We start from the raw sequence: 24,859 nt of genomic DNA on the forward strand, positions 1-24,859 counted from the left end.
ATATAGTTTTTTCAAAAAATGAACAAATGAACAAATTCTTTATTTTCTTTTGTTACTCTTAATTTTTTTTTTCATATTTAAAAAAATTAAAAATATTTATAAATCAATATAAAGATTTTTTAAAATATAGAAAAAAATTATAAATTATTTAATAAAATCACTAAAAAATAAAATTTATGATATTTGAAGATAATTTGTTAATTTTTTATATTGAATATCGTATCACAGTTATATTTAATTTGATAATTAATTGTTTTTTTTTTCTTTTTGTTTTACAAATTTTGTTGGGGTGGGCAATCTTTGTATTGATTATATATCATTGCATCGATGGTCTTTTTTGAATGACTTTAATTCATTCTTCTTTTAAGTCAAATAATTTCATTCTAATATTTATTTTCATATCTTTTAAAGAAAACAATATTTGTTTTCATATATTACATAAAATGTGCAAATCCTTGTTATATTTGTTTTCGTATCAATACTTTCTTTTTTTTGTTCTATATCGATTTAGCAACGTGATTTTATGTACTTTTCTAATTACTTCAATTATACAATTGTGTGTTACATCATACAAATAACTTGATGCATGCATATAACAATTATTCATCTACTTACATCTGAATAGATATTTATATGTTGCTTTCAAGAGCATAAATATACTACTTTAGTATCTATGTTTATGGGTTTTGTTAAGTTTAGTTTACCTTTAAAATGTTCGATTTTGTCTCTATATTTTAAATTTTAGTTTATTTTCATCATTTTTAGTGTGGGTTTATTTTTATTTTTTACTTTTGAAATGTTCTTTTTAGTTATTGTACTTTTAAATATGGTTTAACATGCAATTTAAAATATAGTTCGTTTTAGAAGTTCATGAACCAATTGTTTGGTATATAAAAATGTATTAATGTTAATATTTTTTTTCTTCTAAATACATAATTCAATTAAATTTTATTTGGTTCAGAAACCCTTAATTTAGTACATGCACTTTCCTATCTCTTGTTTTTTTAGATATTTGCATTGACTATTATTTTAGTCAAATTTAGTTATTGCAACATTCAACAAATTAAAATTCGTTTTTATAAATAATTTAAAGTCAAATTTAAGGTTATAACTAATATAGCAATTGTATTCAAAATATTAGCAAATATATTGAAATAAAAAGAACGTAGATGTAACAAAATTTAGATCAATTTTCAGACTTTATAAATGATAAGAGTCGATCAACAATAGAGTTTATCGTCGATAGGTTTTGTTTATCAATAGTAATAGTCTAGTACGATTGATAGATTCATATCAATCATAAACTTCTCTCAATAACAACAAAAGATAGTCATGATAAATTTCTACTAACCATCAATAGAAAAATCTATCGCTTAAACGTATTATTGATAAACTAGTGAAATTTATCGATGGCGATAGAAAATGGCAGACCTTAGATTGGCATGCAGCTGAAATAATCTATATATATATATATATATATATATATATATATATATATATATATATATATAGGAGGTTACAAATAAACTTTGATTACATGCTTTTAAACTTTAATTGTAGATAATTAAGTCGTAGTTTAATTGTTTATAATTCATATGGTTGCTTTGGGAAGAGATTGCATCAAATTACTTTTGAATATTTTGTTGAGTGGGGAAAACAAATTTGGAGGAATAAAGTGATAAAATGGAGAGAGAAAAAAAATATTTGTTTGAATTTTATCGTATATAGAAAATATAAAAATTGTGCTACTCAAATGTATCAATTTCTAATAATACATCTTTAATAGTATTTTATCAATCACGATTCCATTATTTCCGTTGTTTATATAGGGCATATAATTAATAATATATCTACTTTTTCTCATATGGCTGACGGTAATTGTTTTAGATGAAAAAAGCGTTGAAAATATTTATAAACATAATAAAATATCACAATTATAAGTGATAAACAATAACAAACATTTTTATTAGTGTCTGTCACTCATAAGCTCGATGTTTTGTTATATTTATAAATACTTTGGGTTATTTTGTTATATAGAAAAACAACTCTTTTAAAATGACTGTATAAGTACCATAATATATGAATACTTGTTTACATTTTCATTTGTACAGGGAGATATTTATGCAAACAAATATACATCACACATACATGATATTGACAAAGACCATATTTGTTCATATTATCAATAAAACACATATACACACACACACACACATATATATATGGTATATTTACATTTCGTATTAAATATACCTGAAAGTACCCACGCTTCCAACGGTTTAGTCATTTAAAGTATTTTTTCTATATATATGTATCATGTTTTCACTTTTTATTTTTCATTTTATCCACAACGCGCTGATGGTTCTAAGTTTTTACAAAACATTTTCATTATAAGTTACAACCACCTCGTTCATCGATTTATGTTGAAAGAGTGAAATTAATAAAATAAGTTTTCACTTATATAGCAAGAACGACAAAAATTGAAGGAGTGAGAGAATAAAGTGACAACAAAAGGAAAAACAATAAAAAAAACACACAAAAATTAAGTACTACGTCACGAAAACATTTTAACATTCCAAATTTCGATTTAAGGATAGATTGAGATTAATATAGAAATGCTTTTTTTTTACACAAGGGTCCTCTTTAACTTGAATAGTGGAGATTTATGTTAGTCACGACAACCATTAGATTATAGTGAGTGGCTGTTACTTCAAGTGAGATATTTCTCATTTATTCTTCTCTATTATTGTCAAATTTTATTACTCTTAAGACGTATATTTTGCATGTTTCTTGTTGTAACGAGAGCAAACTCATTGTAATACGTCATTGATTACATGAGAGATTTGGACCTTGGTTGGTGGCTTTTACTCCCCACCCCAAATAGATATTTCCATTTTAAAATTATTCATTATGTACTCCGTCATTATTCTCATATCACACAAAAAGGATAGTTGATCGGGTTTGTTCGGGTCCCCCAACTCAATTGAGTTAGCTCACTCATTGTTTAAGCTTCCAATTATAACTTGCTTAACTACAATATTAGCATTTCAAATCCATCTTTACTACCATGTTTGCTATTTCCTATATATTCTTCCTCATCCTCAACTTACATGAAAATAACCTATACTCGAAACACAATTAAAAACCTCCTCGTAGTGTTTATCTCAACACCATTGACCAACCTCATGCGTTGTTCAAATATTCCTTCACATTTAAAAACAAGTCATCGGCCTGCATCAGCCGAAGCAATATTCTAATTCAAAGGACGACAAAGAAGCAGTCAAAAACTAATTTTGAGAGAGAGAGAGAGAGAGAGAGAGATAAGAAGTAATAATCGTAGCGAATAGTTATTTCAATAGCAACATTCCTTCAACCCACATCAACAACCAGCGTTAATCTCCCATAATATTCTTTTTTCAAATAAAATAGATTACAAATGATATGATCAGACATACAATTACATTTTCAAGGGCGTTTTTACCTGCCTGAATCCGACGAGGAAAATAACATCGACTTTGTGTTTTGATCTAAAAATCAAGGAAAGAACACTGCTTCCGAGCATGTTCTGGTATGAGTTTAGAGAGAAGCTCCAATGTTGCACCCTTTAGCTCTGCACAGATTTCATGCCAATATTTAATAATTTCAGTAACGTCTACACCAAATCGTATGCATGATCATAAACAATAATAGGTTAAACTTTTTATTCTGCAATTTAGTTTCGGGTCATATTTTCACCATTAAATTTCTTATTCTAGGCGGTCATGTATGATAATCATTTTGAGTTTTTTTATAAATTAAATAAATACAACTTCTGTTTATGAGTTTCATTGTTTTCTTATTAACTTTCTACGGAAGAAAAAAGCTATACTGACATACGAGGCTTGGTAACTTATACAGCAAGTCATCATCAAGATATGCTCGTAATAGGTTTCTAGAGGTGATAAGACCATCGAGGAGAAAAACACGATTTTCAAAAACAAAATGTTAGCGAGTGGATGTAGCAATTCAATCCAATCAAGTGACTAGGACATAGAAAACCAACAAATAATTAAACTTCCATTGATTTTCGATTCAAAAAGTAAGTTTGTTCACTTAACATAGGCGCACAGTTTTACTGAAAAAAAGGCTATATTTCCAGGAGGTTCAAGGACTGAATGCAAACAGTTAGGTTTAAAGTACTATAAAACCAATAGTGAAATGAGTGGGAAGAAACAAAACCTTGGGGTTTGAAGTTGAAGAGAGGAGGCAGGGGACGCCCATTCGGAAGACGAGTATTGGGATCCCGGAGTTCATCAAAGAAAGGATGGATGCAAGCCTCTAACTGTTGAGTTTGTAAAATACATATCAAGAGCAGGTAATAATGTACATCGACATTAGAATGATGAGAAATGAATAAGTATGGAGATTTACTGCCATTTGCAGTTGCAGTGAATGAAATTAAGGAAATCAGTAACAAAATTTCAATCAAGACATGCTTTGGTATTTTTTTTTCAAATTGTCTTCACTATTCAGATCAACGAACTTGTGAATGGAGATTCCAAGTGTACAATTACCTCAAACCTCGAAAGTTACCAGATACTTAGTTTCAGAAAGAATGTATATACATATTTTTAAATTTATCTTTGAAACGAAACTCTAGAACTTTAAGAGCGTGAACCTGCTAGACACATACTTATAGTGAAGAAACAACGGAGAGAACAACGCCTCTGAGAAATTCACAAAAATGATACTATTGAAATTAATACTAACCGGCCAAAATTTCACAGCATAAATGTTTGAGTTAAGAATACCACTCGAATAAAATTTAATCAAGTTTTAACTTTATTTATATTCCTAAACTTTCCTAGTTGAATCAATTAAAATCTTAGACTAAAAATTGTTTCAATTAAACAAAAAATTTTAAAACGTAAATCAATTTAGACATAGCTCAACATGAATATAATATTAGAGATAAATACTAGAATCAAGTGGCTAGTTAGCAGATATCACAGTCCAAGTGTAAAATCTTAAACTAAAATTGTTTCAATTAAAACAAAATATTTTAAAACGTACACCAATTAAGAAATAGCTCAGCAGCAACATAATATTAGAGATAAATACTAGAATAAGTAGATTGTAGCAGTTTTCAAGTAGTGCGCATAGCTCAGTGTTAATAGAAAAAAAGCAATCTATTCTTTGAGATTGCAGGTTCAAATCCCAAAACTTCTATTTGTTGTGCTAGAATGGGAAAATTAGTGGTTTCCATTAACATTAAGTGGTCGTCTTCTCTTCTTCCTCCTCAGGAGAAGAATAAAATTGTTTAGGTAGTTTTAAGTTGATTTTTAATGGAACCAACTGAAAATAATTATAAACCGCTGCTAAATAGTTTAAATAATCACCTGTGGAAGTGTATATTAGTTTAGGGTTTTTATTGATACAACCTGCTGGTTCAAGGGTATAATCACCATGAGAAGGTAGTGCATGGGGAAAGAAAAACACTTACAGCAGTACACCTAAGATTTGGAGAATACTGGAGGAGTCTTGAGACAAGATCCACTGCTTCTGGTGGCATGCGCTTGTGAAATATCTGCAGGGAAAAGGAAAATTAGCAAACCGCAAACACAAAGAGTAAGTGCTGCAAGTTTGAAAACAAACGTACGTACCTTGTGCCAGGGATGGGCCTTGATTTGTGGGAATTTAAACTCAGTATAATTTGGGTTCATACATTTGATTTCTTCACGGGTAGGAGTCCCAAGTACCTAATCAAAGAGAGACCAGTTCAACAAAACAGGAATAAAACAGGAAGTTTAGTTTACAAAATAGCAACTTATTGTCTACAGGAAAGAATCGGGTAACTAACCTTAATTATCTCAACAAGCTGATCCACGCCACTATCACCAGGAAAGAGAGGCTAAAAAATTGAGCAAGCCAGTAAGAGAAAGAGAGATAGAAAGAGAGGAAAAGAAAATATTTTGATTTTTCCTCGCTTTGCATAGAATGAGAAAAGAAGGGATTGTAAATTTCGAAGGGAACCTGTCCAAGAAGTAACTCAGCAAGAACGCAGCCTGCCGACCAAATATCAATTGCGGTAGTGTATTCAGTAGCCCCAAATATCAGTTCAGGTGCTCGATAATAACGAGAACAAATATATGATATATTTGGCTCGCCTTTCACCTGTTAAAAACGAACGATAAGGAAGACACAAAAAGATAGTGTATTCACCTGTTTTATAATCATCATGCAAAAATGAGAAATAAAGGCAACATAGTAGATTTACTTCTAAAAATACTTTTGCAATATCAAGAGATAAGACACAAAACGAAAGCCCTACCAGAACTTTTGCACTTCCAAAATCGCAGAGCTTGACCTGATGAGTATGGGGATTGACCTGAACAACAAATCTATCAGCAAGTAGCTTTCAAGTAACCACTAGAACAAAAAATTTCAAAGTTTTTAAAGCAAACCAGTAGATTTTGTGGCTTAATATCCCTGTGGCATACTCCTATTCCTCCATGAATGTAGGCTAGAGCTCTACATATCTGTCGAGATACCAGGAAAAACTTAGAATCATATGCTGTCCACATTAACTTTATAATTTCAAGATGGATTACTTGGAATGATTCTCCCCACTTAAAACTATATAGTTACACGGAAAGCATTGAATAAAGCTGACATTTAATTGACAAATATCAAACCAACGGAGAACACTTTTAAATAATAACAGATTATACAGCAGGCAGACTAAAAAATCCCTCAAGCAACCCCAATAAGATGACTTATATAGTTGATAGATACCAGGAAACTGGTAAAATCTTTGTAGAATATCTCAAGAACTATTTTCCTATCCTAAATCTCTATACAGATTGATGTGGTATCATTATCTGTAATGGGGATAAAGTAGCATGAACCCACTCTCTGTTTTCAGTTCAATACAGCGCCGTTGCTCAGTTCTCTATCATTTTGGCTGAAGACAAAGCTAGTTGGTACAACAAAATGAAAGGTAATGCATAAGTCATCTAAACCTTAGAAAGAGTATATATAACCACCTGATAGGCATAAAGCTTGACATATATGAGAGGCATCCGCTGATTTGCCTTTGTGTAGTGTTTTATTACCCGGTAAACTGTCTCAGGTACATACTCAAGAACCAGATTAAGATAAAGCTCGTCCTTTTCCGTTGTGGAAAAAAAGCAGTGTTTCAAAGAAACAACATTAGGATGATCGAGAAGGCGCATTGTTTGCAACTCACGATTCTTATATCTCTTATCCTGAAGAACCTTCTTGATAGCAACAGTTTCTCCAGTCTCAAGACACTTGGCCTGCAAAACAAAGTCATAAAAGCCACAAACTAGTACACTTCAACCTCCAAAGTTGTTAATTTATATTTGTAAGATTTATTATTAATTCTTTTATGAGCATTAAATTACCACCCTCTATCATCCAGAAAAGTAACTTTGTTACAGGAAGTTCAAAATTTGCAATTGAACGCATTACCTGAAATACAATACCGAAGGATCCCTGCCCAACTGTACGCTCCGCCATGTAACTTATTGTCTGTCACAATGGTCACGGAAAAATAAATTACAAAAATGAGTATGCTATAACTTAAACGGAAATACTCCCAAAATAAAGTAGTCTCAATAGATTGCAAATGGTTAGAGTATAAGATTCTTGCAGAAAGTTGTAGAATGTTTACCTGTTTGGATTGACCATTTCGACCACCAATGGTAGTTACAATTATATGTCCAGTTTCTGTACCATTTCCATCAACCACTGTCGCTTCCATCTCCTGAAGATGAATATGTACAGAAAGATGACAAAAAGTAGAGATAATTAATTTACTAGAACAGCTGTTCGCTTTCAGAGGCCAACCTTTTCAACCTTCTCATCTCTGATCTTCATTTCGTTAATCCCCTCCGGAAGTTTATCGGCAAACAATGCAACGCCACTACCAGGTTTTCCAACTGGACCCATACCAGAAGAGGCCATAATATGTTAAACAGATACAAATCACAATATGATCCTTACGATCCACAGTCTGTGCAAATCCTAACCTGTAATTTAGGAAACAGGGGACGTCAGGAAAATAGATACTTGAATATACACGTGCAAAACATCTAATATAAATTATCTATGATAGCAAGATTAAAAATCGGATGCTGTCAATTGAGATATTCAATATCTAAAACTGCTGGTTCCAAATGATTATAAAATTAGGACTTCTTTGTTGAATCCGAATAACTTTACCACTGTGCCTAACTCTAGCCTTGAAAGCTTAGGAAATTTTAAAATTTTCGACATTCAAATCAGAGTGACCATTTCAAACAGTATCACTTGCAAAATATCATTTTTCTCGACCTTACTGATAAATGTAGAACTAACTTCCACAAACAAATAACTTCAAACTTTTGGGCTCCTATTGCTGCTGCTCAAGAGAATGACTCTTCGAAGACCAGTGATCCAGATATGTCTTTTGTAGATTGTGAAAGAACCATTTTCGCAATACCCTGGTGCAGATGAAGCTAGATCCCTGAACAAATGCTGGTATACACTTAAAGATCCCCCTTTGCAATTTGAAGCATGAATCTGAAGTTCCATGATCAAGTAAATCCTGCTTGGGGGCCAGATAAGGTTGAGGGACTTGCACTCAAATACGTTAAGAGGACACTCTTGATGCTATTGGTCATAAAATGGGGGGAGTTTGGGATGAAGATTATGGTGTACTGAAGTGGATGAAGGCATACAAGTTGACATAAAGAAACGAAAAGACCGAAGAGCTACACCGCACAAGTGGTATTGTTCGAATATTTGGGACTGTTGGTACGAGAAATCGGCCTGGAGGTCTCTCCAGGAGTGCTGCAGTAAAGTTTTACGCATGCCCAAACGAACGGTAACAAGTGGATATAGAAAAAATCAGGGTTCCCTAGCGATTTTCAGCAACTATGTATTTAAGGCAAGCCTTTCTCTGGGAAAGAAAAACTTCCCTTGGAAAACTCCATATTTGATGCTCGGTAAGGTGGAACGGCCTCACAAAGAATTCCAAGGCGCTACTTTAGATTGGGTTGTAGGTTGTCTTCATAAACCATCGTAGTTGCTTTTGTTATAAGTTAGAACCTCGTACCAATTCCAAAAGAATGAGTTTTGAACAAATCAAATCTAGTTTTAGAATGTATTAACAGAAAAAACGGCCACTGGGTAAAATTTGAAAGAATACCCATACTTTAACCTAAAAATTTAAAAAACTACAAATTTATCTGTAAAGCGATCAAAAAACGACAAAACTTGTTTTGCGAGAAAGGACTCATGCTTAAATTTAGCCTGGTAACGAATTAGAAGAAGAAAAACTTAATAGAAGTGAATTTACAGCCAAAGATAGTCTAAATTTGTAAGTTGTTATTACATATCAACAAATTAGTCAATATTTACTATATATAGGACATTTATAACAATATCAGTTCCCATCGTCATACAAGAGACAAGTTTGTTAAGTTTGTTGTGGAAACTCCAACGGGGAAAATTTGACAAATATGTGGCATCAATCCATGTGATTCTCTCTAATGAAACATCCAGCTGTTATATGAAATGCTTTGTTCTCCACCCTCGTCAAATCATGGAAGGCGCCTTCTGTGGAGAGTAACCTGCTCTTCTGACCATCATCTAGTTTAATTGGCTCAGGGGGAACAGAAGAATCTTCCAGAGTGATGAAAGTTCTTCGGAGGAGGAACTTCTTTCTTATTTTTTTGCTAAGAAACTAAGGAGTAATTTCATTATCAAAAGAGAAAAAAATAGCACAAGCTCTTCAGAGTGGGATTAAAGTGTGATTCACTTCAATACATTTCTTAGGGTAATTCTTAGAACATTTTATGGGATTATCAGTTCCTTTGTACATGGACAGTTGGAGTTGGGTTTACTCTAACTTATATTTGTTTCCTGTGCCTCCATTTTGCAGGCTCTTACTATTGGCTCAGTTGCAGCAAATCATGTTACTGGAGCAATGCTCCAGTATTTCAACATCTAACAGGTAGCTTAATAGAATTCGTGAGTAAAAGCCAAGACGAAGGGTCGAATAGAAAAACAGATGATATGAAGGAATCAGAAGAACTAAAAAGTCTACTTCTTTAGAAAAACTGCAAAGTTGTTATGTGGATCTTGAATTGGAATGTTAAAGATGGTGAGCAAGGAGGAAAAGTGAAGTGTGATCAAGGAAGCCTTTAGTATTATCTATCCAGCCTTTTCATATTTTACACGATCAGACCTCTGTTCCATCAAAGGCTGAGCGGTTGAAATCTCAGAGGTTGTCCCAAGTTCAAACTTGAAAACTTAATAACTAGTCTTCAAATGGATGAGACTTCTTAAAATTAGTTGGGTGGAACATAAACATAACGCAATAAGCAAGTCCTCGACATTCCAAATACACACACACACAATGTTATCTAACATGGACTCCATCTCAAAACAGATTGGCAACAAGAGGAGAAACCCAACCATCTTACAAAGAGCGTGAGTTTCTAAAATTTTTCAATGTGGGATCCTCATATATATAAATCTAAACTAAACAAACCAAACGAAAATTTCCTTTACATGGAAGCTTCCTACACCAGCCTTAGCAAAGGGACAAACGAGCTTAATCATAACTCAAAAACTACCATATCCATAACTCTTCCAAGTCTTCCCCTAAGCCAGTTACCTACATACTACCATTCCAAAAGCCAAAGAACAAAACCCCGGGAAATGTCGGCACAAACTTCCCCAAAATAGCGAAAACCAAATCCCAGTCCCAAGCATTCAAGCCCACTCAAAATGCAATACAAACACGATCTAAAATCATTACAACACTAAAAAAAATTCCTGTCAATTTCTTCCAATTTCCCAACAACGAACCAAATGAAAAAATTAAAATCCACCAAAACAGTAGAAGTTCAAAATCGAAATACCTGAAGCAGCAAGTAGATCATTTCGCAAAAAAAGAAATTTTCAAATCAAAGCAGAACCAAGAAACCTCCAAATCTTCCGCGAGGGCTGAAAATGGATTTTTTAGCTTTTTTTTCTTCCTTTTTTTTTAAAAAAAAAAAAACCACTGAAGACTCCGTCTTCGTCTCTTCTTTTTCTCTCTCTCGCTTTCTCTTCTTCGTTATTTCTTCTTTTGTTTTTCTCTTTCTTTCACAACTGACAGAGCGGACGCTACCAGTTTGGTCAAATAAAGTTAACGGTCAGTTTTGACGTCCGGAGTTATCGACAGGTCGACACGTGGCGATATTATGGTGGATAGTGGCGTCACGTCCGACTTCCTTCTGTGACCAATGAATAATTGAGTGGCACTGCCACTTCAGAACGTTCACTTTCACCCTCAAACGACGACGTTTCCATGTGTTGGAGTTTCGAATATTAAAAGAGTTTATTAAAAATGTCAATGTCAATTTCAATGATAAATCGATTTGTCTATTCTTAGCTGCGTTTATTTTCCGTAGTTTTAAGACACACATTTAATATCACGTTTGTTTTTATTTCATTTCACTTTTCTTAAAAAAAAATTGTCCAAAAACACACTTTAAAAAATAAAAATAAAACGGTTCCTTTTTAATATAATATAGTAAATATTTAAAATTAGTATTTATGGAACTTTAAAATCTATTTTATATATGGTTTATATACTTTCCCCAAAGGTTGATCTTTTTCTATATACGTGCACGTTGAAAATACAAAGCAAATCATGAACAAATAAACTTTCTAAAAAATTTAACTTAATCTAAGTATCCTACGTACAAAAAAACTTCCAAGACACGTACTATTGATCTAAATGTTAAACAAATCGATATGCGCAATAAATATAGAATACGTTTGAAATGCTACATCTACATATATATTTGAGTCACACTCCCTGTTTCTAACCCACGAGGAAAAAATTGGAGAAGATCATAAACACACAGAAACTGTCAAGTGATGGTTTTATATTGAACAGCTCATTCGGAAGCACCGAAGTATTTTTCACATTTGAAAGAGTGGGGATGAAGGAAGAGCGTTCTATATAGAATTGGGAAGGGAAGGGCCCATTATTTTGCATTTCCTATTGGGCTTTTCTGAGGGCCCAACCAAATTTAGTATTGTTTCCAATTTCCTCTCATTGTAAGTGTATATTTACATATTCACCCTCCCCGCCCTTTTTTAATTGAACGAATGAAATGAATAGTAAACCCTAAATCATTTGTTCCCATTTTTAACCCAATGAGTGGAATGAGTTCAATTTCGAGTATCAATGGTGACGCACGTGACTTTTCATCTTGGGATTGAAACTCAATTTTCATAACCATTGTATTAAAGGAAATGATTGTGTTATTTTGTGAGATGAAAAAGAAAATAAAAATAAACATATACAAATTTATGAAAAGTAATCAACGAGAGTAATTTTATTTTGAGAAAATTGGAGCGAGGAGATCCATATTTTGAAGAACTTTTTTGGAATAATTGTTTAAACTATTTTAATCTTAAAATTACTTTTAAAGTAATTGCAAAATTTACATCTTAATCTTCAACAAGTAATAGCTTAGTTGCAATTTTGTTAGATGAAAAATAAATATACACAAATTTATGAAATTACTTTTAATTAATGTGTTTAGTCCATAAAACTCCATCAAAATTACATTTTGCATTCAAATAAATAATGAATACTTTTATCTTTTCATCTACACCCATAAAAAACAAAAATTCATGAAATTGCCTCTATCACTAAAACACGACGTTGGTTATTATAGTCATAAAATATAATAATTTACGTTTAAAAACATAAAATTTTAATAATAATATATACTATTTGTCATAAAATTCAGATTATATCTAACAAATCAATTAATTTCAAGAATTATGAATTTTTCTAAGAACACAACAAATAAACAACTTATATTAATTTGTAAAACACAAAACTAACAGTTTAGAACAACTTATTGATTTAGTTACTTTTGAAGGTTCAAGAACGAAATAGATATACACCAAAAAAATTAAAAACTTAGAAACATATAAAACAAAATAGACACTAACCGTATAAAAGAAATATATTCAAAACTCGAAAAACTTAAATCATAATGAGAAAAAAAAAACATATAAAACCACTTCTAAAGGTTGAAGAACGAAATATACACCAACCATATAAAAAAATATTCAAAACTGAAAAACTTCAATCATAATGAGAAAAAGAAAAAAAAACACCGAACCCGCAAACACCAGTTGGTACAATAAATTGATTTATCAACAATATTCAAAGTTTTGAAACTTAAATCATAATTCACGATATAAAAAATAATAATTTACACAAAAAACTTAGTGCAAAAATAAAATAATAATTATAAATAAATATTTGAAAAATGTTGGATTAAATTACTGTTCAATATTTATTTTAAAAATACAACAATAGAATGCTTCAATAATAATTCAATACACACACACACATATATATATATATATATATGTGATATGTCACACGACCGAACAAATTGTTATTTAGAAAAAAGAACAAATTGAATAACAATAATAAAAGAGTATTGTATTGTCCATAATGATCACATCTGTCAAAATCATGAGAATAAATTATTGGGCTCAAAAATTCAAAATTCACATGTCTAACAATAGAATGATGAAACAACAAGAAACATTGTTATATATATATATATACATATACATATAAAGTAGAACAAGAAACATTGAACAAACAGCAACAAAATCTGGCTTCCTATCAATTATATAATTGATAAAATCTACGAACAATCCACAATAACACCTTGTTGTTGTTATTATTATTTAAGGAAGAAATCAGAATGTCCAATCTCTATCTTTTATTCATAATTATTGTTGTATTTTTCTTTTTTGTGGTTGTTGAGTTTGTGTTTATTTAATTCAAAATTTGTAATCAAATTGATCTACTTGACATGAATTGTAGCTCAGAAACGAGTAAATTTATGAATGTTTATAAAACTCGGTACTTTGAAACTAAATTGGTAGTTTTGAAAGTTTAATGATCAAATAGACACATATCTTAGTTAGGTTCATAGTTATAAATATCTTATTATTTTGTTTATTGGTTAAAATACAAATTTAGTTTAACTTAATTTGATTTGATTGAGTATTTAATTATCTATAGTTTATTTTTTAGGTTATAATAACTCTAAGTCTTACGAATTTTCAAAGAGAGCAAAATGTACCAAAATATTTACAAAATACCATGTTCTATATATAATGGATCACTATATACTACTATCTCTTTATATCTGTATCACGATAGACATAAATAAATTGCCTATCATGATATATTATAGACAGTTTATGATGTTTTGGTATATTTGTAAAAAAAAAATTGTTTCAACGTATTATTGATTTTAGAATATAAAATGTTTATCTCGTAACTATATCATGTGATTTTCAAATTATAAATAGGAATCATATATCTACCCCACAATGATTTGAAGATCCAACTAAACATTCTAAAATATTAGATTGAGTTCTATATTGCTTGAAGCAATAGCTTACACATTAGCCTAATTTTGGTTAATTTATGAAGGATCTTTTTATCGAAGTTAGTTCATAATACCAATAACTATAATTGGATAATAAAAGCACTAATTATCTTTTCTATATAGGTTGAAAGTTTCAACTTACAATCCATCCAATTAGAGTTTAGGTCAAATCAAATCCCACTTAATTATAATTAATCTCACCAAATATATATATATATATATATATATATATATAAAAGAAAATCAAATGTTTTAGTTTCATGTTTAAATCCAGTACAAAATTGAGCATACAAGAAAGAGACTTAGGTTCTTTTTTGTTTTAAAAATTAAATTTATTTCATCTAATTTTTCCTTATATTAGTTTGCCATCGTTACCACTCTCTTGAAAAATTGACGAAAATAAAATATTTATACCTCATAAAAAAAACCGAGCATAGAAATTTTGTCGTTTATGTAAATAGTTTATTAATTTTTTTTATTTTAAAAAAGTTGTTGCATTTTTTAAATATAAAATTTAAATAAACAAAATCCATTTTTTTAGTTTTCAAAATTTGGTTTGATTTTATAAAAGGTAGAAAATAAAAAATAGGAATAATTAATTGAGAGAAGGAGGGGTGAGGAGTGAGGAGTGAGGAGTGAGGAGGGGAACCCATTCCATAAGAAAATGCATGAGATCCGGAATGAACCGAATTTAACGGTTTCTCGTGGCTTCGGACACTGACAACACATCCCTAAAAATTCACATCCCATTCCTTTTCCTTTTCCTAAAATATTCTAATACTACTTTCCCATTCCATGTCATACGCCGCCGTTTTCGGCTGCCCCTTTTTTTTTTTTTTTTTATTATTATTATTTTTAAATTTTTTCTGCTAAATTCCAAATTCATATTCAACCCTTTTGATTTTGGATCCTCTCTGTATAATCTTTGAATTTTTGTTCAATACTTCCATGTTGTTGTAACTTTTACACTTTCTGTTTTTTCTTTTTCTATTCCCATTTCGTTTTAGTTTGGGAATTTTCTCTCTCATTCATATTAGATTTATTGTCGTCAGCATATATATATATATACATTATTTTAGAAAGTTTTAATTTAAGTTGATTGTATTAATTTAGACTTTAAACCTTTAATTTCATCGAACTTAAACTTAAACGATTGTAATTTTTACTTTTGAATAATCAATGATAACAATATTGTCACAAACTCACGAATGTCAATAAAATAAAATTTTACACAAAAATGATTTTATGATAAAAAAAATTAATAATTACAAAAGGATTATTTTTAAATATAATGAAATGAACAAAAATATTTACTAAATGTAGCAAAATATCACGGTGTATTTGTCTATCATAATCTATTCTAATTTGTTGTGATATTTTGATATATTAATAAATAATTTTAAAAATTTTGTTATTTAAAAAAAATAATATATAATTTTTTCTATAATTTCAACAAAAACTATATGAGCGTAATATATGCTTTTTTAATGATATTTAGAGCGAGATAAAGTTAATTTTGGATGAAAATCAAAGTTTGAACTTTTGTTTTTCTCTTCAATGTTCAATCTTAAAATTTATAACTAGAAGTCATCCTTAACAAAGGAGAGAGTAAGGGACAATAAATGATAACTTATAATATGAGAGATTAGAAGAAGCTTCAATTTGGTAACCATTAATATTATTGTTAATATCTCTTTGTTTGCACGTCTTGCCTTTGCCTTTTGCCTTTGCCTCCATCAAATGATCATCAAAATAGATCCTTCCTTTCAAGTTTTTATAAATTTGATAAATGAGTGTGTGTTAGCTTTGTCTTTAATGTCAAAATAGATCTCGTGCTTCATCTCTCTCTATATATATATAAATTTTGAATTTATTATATTATTATAATCGATTAGTTTTTAAGTCTTAAATTCAATTTTCATATTTTCAATAAACTTTAAATTTAACGAAAATAGTTAAAAATAGAAAATTTAACAAAAATATTTATATTAAAAAAAATAATATGTAATGATTTTTTGTACAGAGAGTAAATATATATATTTTTTCTATTTTTTGAAAAACTCCTATATTTAATCCTTTCAATTTTTTTTAATAGACAATAGTTAAATAATAACAATAATAATTTGTGAATATATGTTTAGAATTCATAAAGAAGAGGATCGTAGAGGCAATAAAAGAAAACACACACAGTTCAGCAATGTTAATTGCATAACTTTTTTTTTTTTTTTTTTTGGGGTTATATAGTTACGCAAGTTAAAACACATATTGGTTAACATTACCGGTATTTACTTTAATTAACGATGTAGGGATGAACATGGACACCAAAAAAAAAACCGTTCCAAACAACCGAATCAGAAATTGATAGTCGGTTTTATTAAAAAACGATCAATAATCTCAGTTGAATTAAAATGTTAAAAAAACCGACTGTCTTGTTACCCGAACCAACCGAACCTAATATACATAATTGACTGAATTGATTCGAGAAAACCGAACCAAACCAAAATAGATTCGCCGACACCAATTGTCAGTATCCTTTAGTATAAACCGACTAGATCGGTTTTCAAACTTAATTTTTATACAAAATCGTCCTATCCGATAGATGATCATCCCTAATATTGGTTAACAATAACATTATTATATTAATTAACAATCTATACGATCTTTTAATCTTTTTAATAATTATATTAATTTTCTCATGATTTACAAAAATTTTGAAGACTTAGTATACACTCTTCCCAAATTGAAAAAGGCTAATTCGTTTCCCATTCCAATGAAAAAAAGTCTTTACTCCATATCAAATTATCACATGCTAACTTAAAAGATAGAATAAAATAAACCATGAATATTCAGAAGGTTAATTTTATAACTTAACCTAAATCAAACAATCATGTGGCTAAATATATATATTAAGTTGCATGAGCCACCCACAACCTTTGAACTTTTCATCCATACTTTAGGGCTTTTTTCTTTCCATCAGGGTGTCACTTCTTATTGGTCATAGAAAAAAAATTAGAGAAATTGTAAAGAGTAGTATAATGGATTTTTGTATTCTAGTGATATTTTTTTTTTTAAGAAAAAAACCCACAGGATATATTATATCAATTTTAAACAATGTTTTAATTTCAGCAAAAATATTATAAAGTATGTACCTTAAAATAGTACTATACGCAGACATGCACACGTGTCAATCCAAATTTATATAAAGGATAAACTTAGCTGTCCAATGATATCATTCTACTTGCAAATCTTGTTTTAAAATTATTAGTTTCTAACTATCATTGAACCTAAGATCTGCCCTCCTAATTTTAAACAACTATTTGCCTTATTGATGTCCATGCATTTTTGTTTTTATTAGTATTTGGATTGTATAGAAAAAAGAATAAGGAAATTTTTTATAAAAAAATAGTAAAATTTGAAACTATTTACAAAAAAATATAACAAAACTCCATCAACATTCTATAGTTCATTTGAAAATTTTGTTATACTTTTTAAATAGTTTATTCTTTTGTGCTATTTACAATAATTCTATAAAGAGAAAAAAAAAAGGAGAACAGTGTCATGGAATGGAATAAATCAAAATAATTAAAGAATTAGTTAGAATTGAGAAAATGGGAGAGATTTCAATGATATGGGAGCATTTGTTAATTCAATCCATTACTATTAGTGAAAAAAAAAGGTAAAAACATATATTAATATATACTAGCCCTCCTATATATACACCAAACATTTGGTTAGAAAAATATACACTTGAAGATGGCAACTGAATTAAACCAAAGTTTTATATTTATATATATCTAGTAAGTAGGTGTGAGGGCATAACATAGCAAGTAGGTGTGAATGTAACTATTATAGACAATAATAAATCTAGAAATAAATTTTAGAGTAATCACGATTGATTTGACTTTAAAATGATTTACATGCAACTTGAACATTAAACTTGACTCACAAAGCCCTAATATAGTCTATATGACATGAAAAATAAGAGAAAACAACGTCCACAAATTTCAAACTAATCGTCCCAACCTCTAATATTACACAAATTAAATCAATACTTGAACTAAAAAACTCATCTAACATTAGCATATGGAAGCGTCAATTTGCAACAATTTAAAGTATAATTTAATGAAAAAGACATCAATTATGACGTACCAAATTATCTCGTAGCATCGATGGTTTAATCAATCATTCCCCTGCAATAATTGGAGTAAAACTAACGAAATGTCATTACAAATAGTGAAGTCAAAATATGAAGCTCTAACACCAATTGAATTATTGTAGGAACCAAAAACTTAAACTTTCTTTAATATATATAATAAAAGAGAAGTTACTATCAAGTATCAAGAGGGGGAAAACTGCCATTCACGTGCAACCAGTGAACAATTCCAAACTGGAAATTCATCAAATAGTGCGAAAGGATATCCTTTTCATTTATTTGGCTCTATTAATTTGTAGTGTATCAACGTCCTTAATGGTATGGTCAATAGTATATTTTTCTCGCTTGGCATGTTCTTGCCACAAATCTTAGCTTGGTTTTTTAAGGAAGAAGGCGGCTGCCGAAATCAATTAATCCAAATGAGAGAGAGAGAGAGAATAAAAGATGGATCCCTTGATAGAAAATATATACACACACACATACATACATATATATTATATATTATAATATATAGAACACGAAAAGAGTGTTTTGTCACAACTCAAGTTGTCTTTTGAACTGTGGAGCTGATGTGTGAATAGTATATCTAATATAGAACTAGTTTTCAGTCTATATATACAGGCCAAAAATCTTAGTTTCTTTGTCAATCCTACTTGTAGAACTCTCTCTCTATCTCTATCTATTTGACATGGAGATGGGTAGGAAGAATTTGAAATGTCTTACAACTATTGCTTTCATTTGTGTTTTTGTTTGGTCTTTTAGTTTGCACAATTGTCATGCTAGAAAAACTGTAGGCTACCGCCACTGGCAAGTTCATCGTCATCATCAAGGTAGCGGCCGCTCTTTGAGGTTGACAGGCAGTGGACATGTTGGAAGCGAGGATGTTGTAGGAACATCATTAGCAAGTAAAGGTAGAGCTACTAATGGTGGTTCAGGAAATTTTAATGTATTGGACTTTGGAGCCAAAGGTGATGGAGAGACAGATGACACTAAGGTGAATTTAGTTTTTATTGAATGTTATAAATTATAATATTAAATTTACCTTCACCCATGAGCTTAAACTTTTGGGTTAATCCATGATTTAACATGGAATTGGAGCAGGTGGTTCAAGAAGTTATTGTGTTTAAACTCTAGCAATTGTTATTTCCTCCATGATAAATATCGATTTCCACTTGTCGTACATTATTTATATTACAAAATGTCTTCACTCGCTGGCTTAAGCTTTTATTTAGAGTGATTTAAGAGTTTTACTTAATCATTTTCGTTAAATAGAAATTTTGTAAGCATTTATACTTTACAGAATTTGAAACTCACATGTTCTTAACAATGTTATATATACATACCAGGCATTTCAGTCAGCTTGGGAGTCAGCTTGCAATGTAGAGGGATCAGTTGTAGAGGTTCCTTCAGGTTCCAATTTCCTCGTTGGCCCGATTTCGTTCTCCGGTCCCAATTGTCAACCAAACATTATGTTTCAGGTCAACATCAATACATTGAATCCATTTTGGAAGTTGATTTGGAGAACTGTTTTTAAATGACTTAATGAGTCGATTTTGAAAAACAGTTCTACGAAGAACTTTCCATAAAGCTCCTTTGTGCTGCAGAGGAAATTTTTCTTAATGACACATTCTAAAGTACTTCTCTCATACTGACATGCAGTTGGATGGAAAAATCATTGCTCCTACAAGCCCTAGTGCTTGGGGTTCAGGAATCTTACAATGGATTGAATTCACTAAACTTAAAGGGATTACAGTCAAAGGTACGGGCACAATTGATGGACAAGGCTCGGTTTGGTGGAATGACTCACCGACAAACAATCCTATCGATGAAAATTTGGTAACTTTGTATGGGTGTATTTGGATTGACTTTCTACGTGTTTATAAGTTAAACACTTAGAAAAAATATTTATAAACATAGAAAGAATATTTATAAACACTTAGAAAGTCAATCCAAACGAACCCTATACCAACTCTAAAGAAAATTAAAAGTATTTCATATTTCAAGTCAAACAGCTTCCTGATCACATGTTTAATCTCATGCAACAGGACAAGGAAAGCAGTGGCGGAAAACTTCCAAGCACTAAACCAACTGTACAACTCTTGGCCTAAACTTGTTAATAGAAATGGATTGAAGAGAGTTTTTTGTTTGTGACTAACATTTTGTGCAGGCACTTAGGTTCTATGGGAGTGATGAAGTAACAGTCTCTGGAATAACCATCCAAAACAGCCAAAAAGCTCACCTGAAATTTGATAGTTGCACAGCAGTTCAAGTTTCTTCATTAACAATATCATCACCAGGTGACAGCCCAAACACAGATGGAATTCACTTGCAGAATTCTCAGAATGTAATCATTTCAAACAGCAATCTAGCTTGTGGTAATGCCCAACTTTGAGTACTAACTGCAAAGAAGATTTCCTTTAGCATGAGAGTTTTTACTTTAGTATTCTAACTTTACATAAGCAAATAAATATAAAGTAATCCAATTGGTTAAGAGCCAGAAAGGACCTTCAACCAACAAGCCATTTAAATGTGGTTTTAAATTTGCCTTTTTGCCTAACAGTACCAAGAACTTTTTTATTGATCTGTTTTTAGAAGTTGAATAAGGTACTTAAACACGGTGTTATTGTATATTGAGACATCTTTATTGTCAGCCTGTATTTTTAATGAAAATCGTTGTTTCGAAAAAGCAACTCATCTAAGAAACATTTAACTGACTACGTATTCACTAGCTAAAAAACAAATAACAGCCTTAAAACTCAACTGCCAAGTGGTACCTTATTCCCTAAAGAACTCTTATGATGTGACCACATCTTTACTCTTGTGACAGAGGGAAAAAAATCTTCCCGGGGTGGAATTTAAATAATCAGTAGCATGACGAAACTGACATAAATAAAAATTTGAACAACAGGAGATGATTGTATATCCATACAAACTGGAAGCTCAGGTGTATACATACACAATGTCAACTGTGGACCAGGCCATGGAATTAGCATAGGAGGACTAGGACGTGATGAAACAAAAGCATGTGTATCCAATATCACAGTCCGTGATGTTAAACTGCAGAATACAATGAATGGGGTTAGAATAAAAACCTGGCAGGTATATTAAACCTCTCTCCTCTAATTTTTAACTCCAATCTATAAGAACACATTTACCCACCCGTAAAGGTAATAATTCAATGGTAATCTAAAAAACGGATCTCATTTTATTACGTTTATTGTTGTTTACCCGTATTCGATAATCGTAATAAAATGTCCAATTCCGTAATAAAAAAAACATAACCTAATCGAGAAATTGAGGTTGTTTGAAATATACGAGGGACCCACTAGCTCTTACTGATTTTCATCACTTTTAGTATTATACATATTGTTACTATTACAACATTAGACTTATGTATCTGTCATATTTTATTTTTACTGTTCACGTTCTTGGTACTGCTACTGTTACCTCTAGACCTTAGCAGTAACAGTAACGGTAATAGTAAATATGACGACTTCATAATTCTAAGTAAACAAGTTCTTCTTCTTTAAAAAAGAAAAAGAGTAGACGAAATCAAGAGCAATCCAATTACTTTTGCGATTCAAACTCATTATAATTGATCCATCAATGAAATTTTATTACAGTTATACAATTTTTCGTTGGCAAACACGTCCTAAATGTATGAGAGTAAAAGCAGGGGAAAAACATCTACGAACCTATCTTTAATTATATGAACATACTTTTCTCAGTTGTTTGTCAAAAACTCCCTTTCTTAAATCAAACATAATTTTCAGCAACTAACAAAGAGTCGTTTGATTTTCCCATTGCAGGGGGGTTCAGGCTCAGTACAAGGAATATTATTTTCAAACATTCAAGTTACAGATGTTCGAATTCCAATAATGATAGACCAATACTACTGTGATGGGGGTAGATGCCATAATGGATCTTCTGCAGTAGCAATTTCAGGAGTAAACTATGTAAACATTAGAGGAACATACACTTCAACGCCGGTCCGTTTTGCCTGCAGTGACAGCCTTCCATGCACAGGTGTGACATTAGACACCATTCAGCTTGAGGGGAGCGATGGCTCGAACGAACCATTCTGTTGGAAGGCATATGGTGAACTGAAAACCTCCACCGTCCCTCCCGTCGACTGCTTGCAATCTGGAAATCCATTTAAAGCTCAAGCCCATGATTCTTGCTAAGCTTTGCAGCTAAATATTAATTACATTAAAGAAAAAAAATACATCCTAAACTGCTTAGAAACATAAGAGTTATATGTTACAAAAAGGGGTTCTATAGAAAGATATATGCAGCCATTAAAGAATAGTTGGGAAAGAAATTACATGGTAGATTGCTTAGAAAAAGAACTGGTATATGCTACAAAAAGGGTCCTATAGATAGAGATATGCAGTCACTGATGGAGATTTAGGAGAAAATTTACACGATAGACTGCTTATAAATATAAATGTTATATGCTTAAAAAACTGTTTGCTATAAATGGCTCTTGCTCAAATTTTATCATTCGTGCATAGTAAAGATGAATTTACACTCCTACAAACCACCTGAGTCGGAGCAAATTCAATTTATGACAGAGTATTGAACAACACAACATTCGGATTAAGCCTCGCAAACTCAAAATTTCATCGTAAAATGATTAGCACATAAATCGGGTAATTACCTGATAATCACAAATAAAACTTAAGAAAATTGACAATAACAACTGATTAAAAACTTACTTAATTACATACTACGCATCGAACATTTCGTCCATGAGTTGTACAGATTCTCATCAAATGAATCGATTCGCTAATTGTTCGTTCTGATTACTAGGTCCGGATATTCCACAATGGGGGTCTCAGATATCAAAATCAACAGCTTAACAATTACACTACTATTATACAATCAATATGAACTATAAGTAGATAAAAAAAGAGAGAAAACAAAAAAAAGAAGAAGAAGAAGACAAGAAACAGTATTACAAGTTGCAAGTCTTGCAACATAAAATTCGAAAATTGAGTATACAGGAAGCTACGTCATAAAGAAATAGTTTGACAGAGAAGAGGCGAAAAACTTCGGAAAATTAGTCCGGGAAAATTGAGATGGGAAGGAGAGAGCCCATGGCAAAAAGATTTGAAAATTCTACTTGGAAGCGTATGAGATAAATTGCAAAAACATCTTCCTAATATTTGAGTTCTTCAAAAATTTGAATGAAAATTCACATATCTAACAACGAACTAGAACGATATGAAGATTAGTGCATAAATTCAACGATTTGACTATTAAATGTTATCCTCCATTCAATTTTTATACCAATTCAAACTATACAAAATCTCCCCCAATACTATAATAAAAATTTCTACCTAAAACATACCCAAATAAACTAAAAATGTATTCGAGTTTTGAAAATTTTAGTTTAAAGTTTTATAGATATCAAGGAGTAGAATAGTTGAGAATAAGGTATTTGAGAATCGAATATGTACATGAAAAATGCTCTTAGAATTTTATAGAATAACACTACGTTTAAAGTTGAAGTTATGAAATTAAGCAGAAAAATCTTACGTAAATTGATTGATTAAACATATATCGATAAAAATGAATTCATTAAAAATTGAGTAATTGATAATTAATTTTTTTTTTATAGTAAATGATAATTAAACTTAAGGCATTAATATATTCAATGAACGTAATACTGATTATAATCTAATACTTAATTAAGTTTATGGTTAATAATTTTAATCTTTATCAAAAGAATATAAGAAAATATATTTTAATACAACAAAGAATAATAAAAAAAGATTTTATAAATATTATATATTTTTAATGAATGAAGTATTATAAATTAAAACTAATCTCAATAAATAATTGCTTGATTACTAAAAAAACAATAAAGCAATAGATTATTATTATTGAAAAGCGAATTTTTGAACTAATTAGATTTAATTAATCTTAATTTATCAATTAAATATATTTAAAATGTTTTTAGTTAATTCATTAATAATTTTTTGTAAAGAAATAATCGTCTTCATTTGTATTGTAAAGTTAGGGTAAATATTTTGGTAGGTTATTAATAATTTACTAAAAGAAATATTTTATATTATTTTTTTAAAGTTAGTATAAATTAATTAACTGAATTTCAAATGAAATTATATATAAAATAAAATAAAAAAAAAAGATAGAAAGAAAGAAAAGGATAGAATCTATAAGGATCTATGGGAATAACTAATTCTGCAAAAGATTATAAAAG

The 24,859-nt window shown here is 30.3% G+C and overlaps 2 protein-coding genes across 2 annotated transcripts; one reads left to right on the forward strand and one right to left on the reverse strand.

Annotated features, from left to right (window-relative positions):
* Positions 1–3,321: 3,321 nt before the first annotated feature.
* LOC103487105 (shaggy-related protein kinase epsilon) lies at positions 3,322–11,146 on the reverse strand. Its single transcript, XM_008445318.2, has 13 exons — positions 10,914–11,146; positions 7,852–8,033; positions 7,676–7,768; positions 7,474–7,533; positions 7,026–7,298; positions 6,444–6,518; positions 6,311–6,367; positions 6,013–6,153; positions 5,840–5,890; positions 5,643–5,738; positions 5,483–5,566; positions 4,219–4,321; positions 3,322–3,610 (listed from the first exon to the last, which is right to left on the reverse strand). Exons 2-13 carry the CDS (start codon positions 7,966–7,968, stop codon positions 3,528–3,530), a joined length of 1,233 nt encoding a protein of 410 aa, XP_008443540.1. The 5' UTR covers positions 7,969–8,033; positions 10,914–11,146; the 3' UTR covers positions 3,322–3,527.
* A 7,781-nt stretch (positions 11,147–18,927) lies between these two features.
* On the forward strand, positions 18,928–23,113 carry LOC103487102 (polygalacturonase At1g48100). Its single transcript, XM_008445310.3, has 7 exons — positions 18,928–19,627; positions 19,980–20,111; positions 20,293–20,469; positions 20,679–20,723; positions 20,801–21,008; positions 21,542–21,732; positions 22,443–23,113. Exons 1-7 carry the CDS (start codon positions 19,322–19,324, stop codon positions 22,815–22,817), a joined length of 1,434 nt encoding a protein of 477 aa, XP_008443532.2. The 5' UTR covers positions 18,928–19,321; the 3' UTR covers positions 22,818–23,113.
* The last annotated feature ends 1,746 nt before the right edge of the window (positions 23,114–24,859 follow it).

The sequence above is a fragment of the Cucumis melo genome, chromosome 4, assembly GCF_025177605.1.
Source record: "Cucumis melo cultivar AY chromosome 4, USDA_Cmelo_AY_1.0, whole genome shotgun sequence".
Classification (NCBI taxonomy): Eukaryota; Viridiplantae; Streptophyta; class Magnoliopsida; order Cucurbitales; family Cucurbitaceae; genus Cucumis; species Cucumis melo.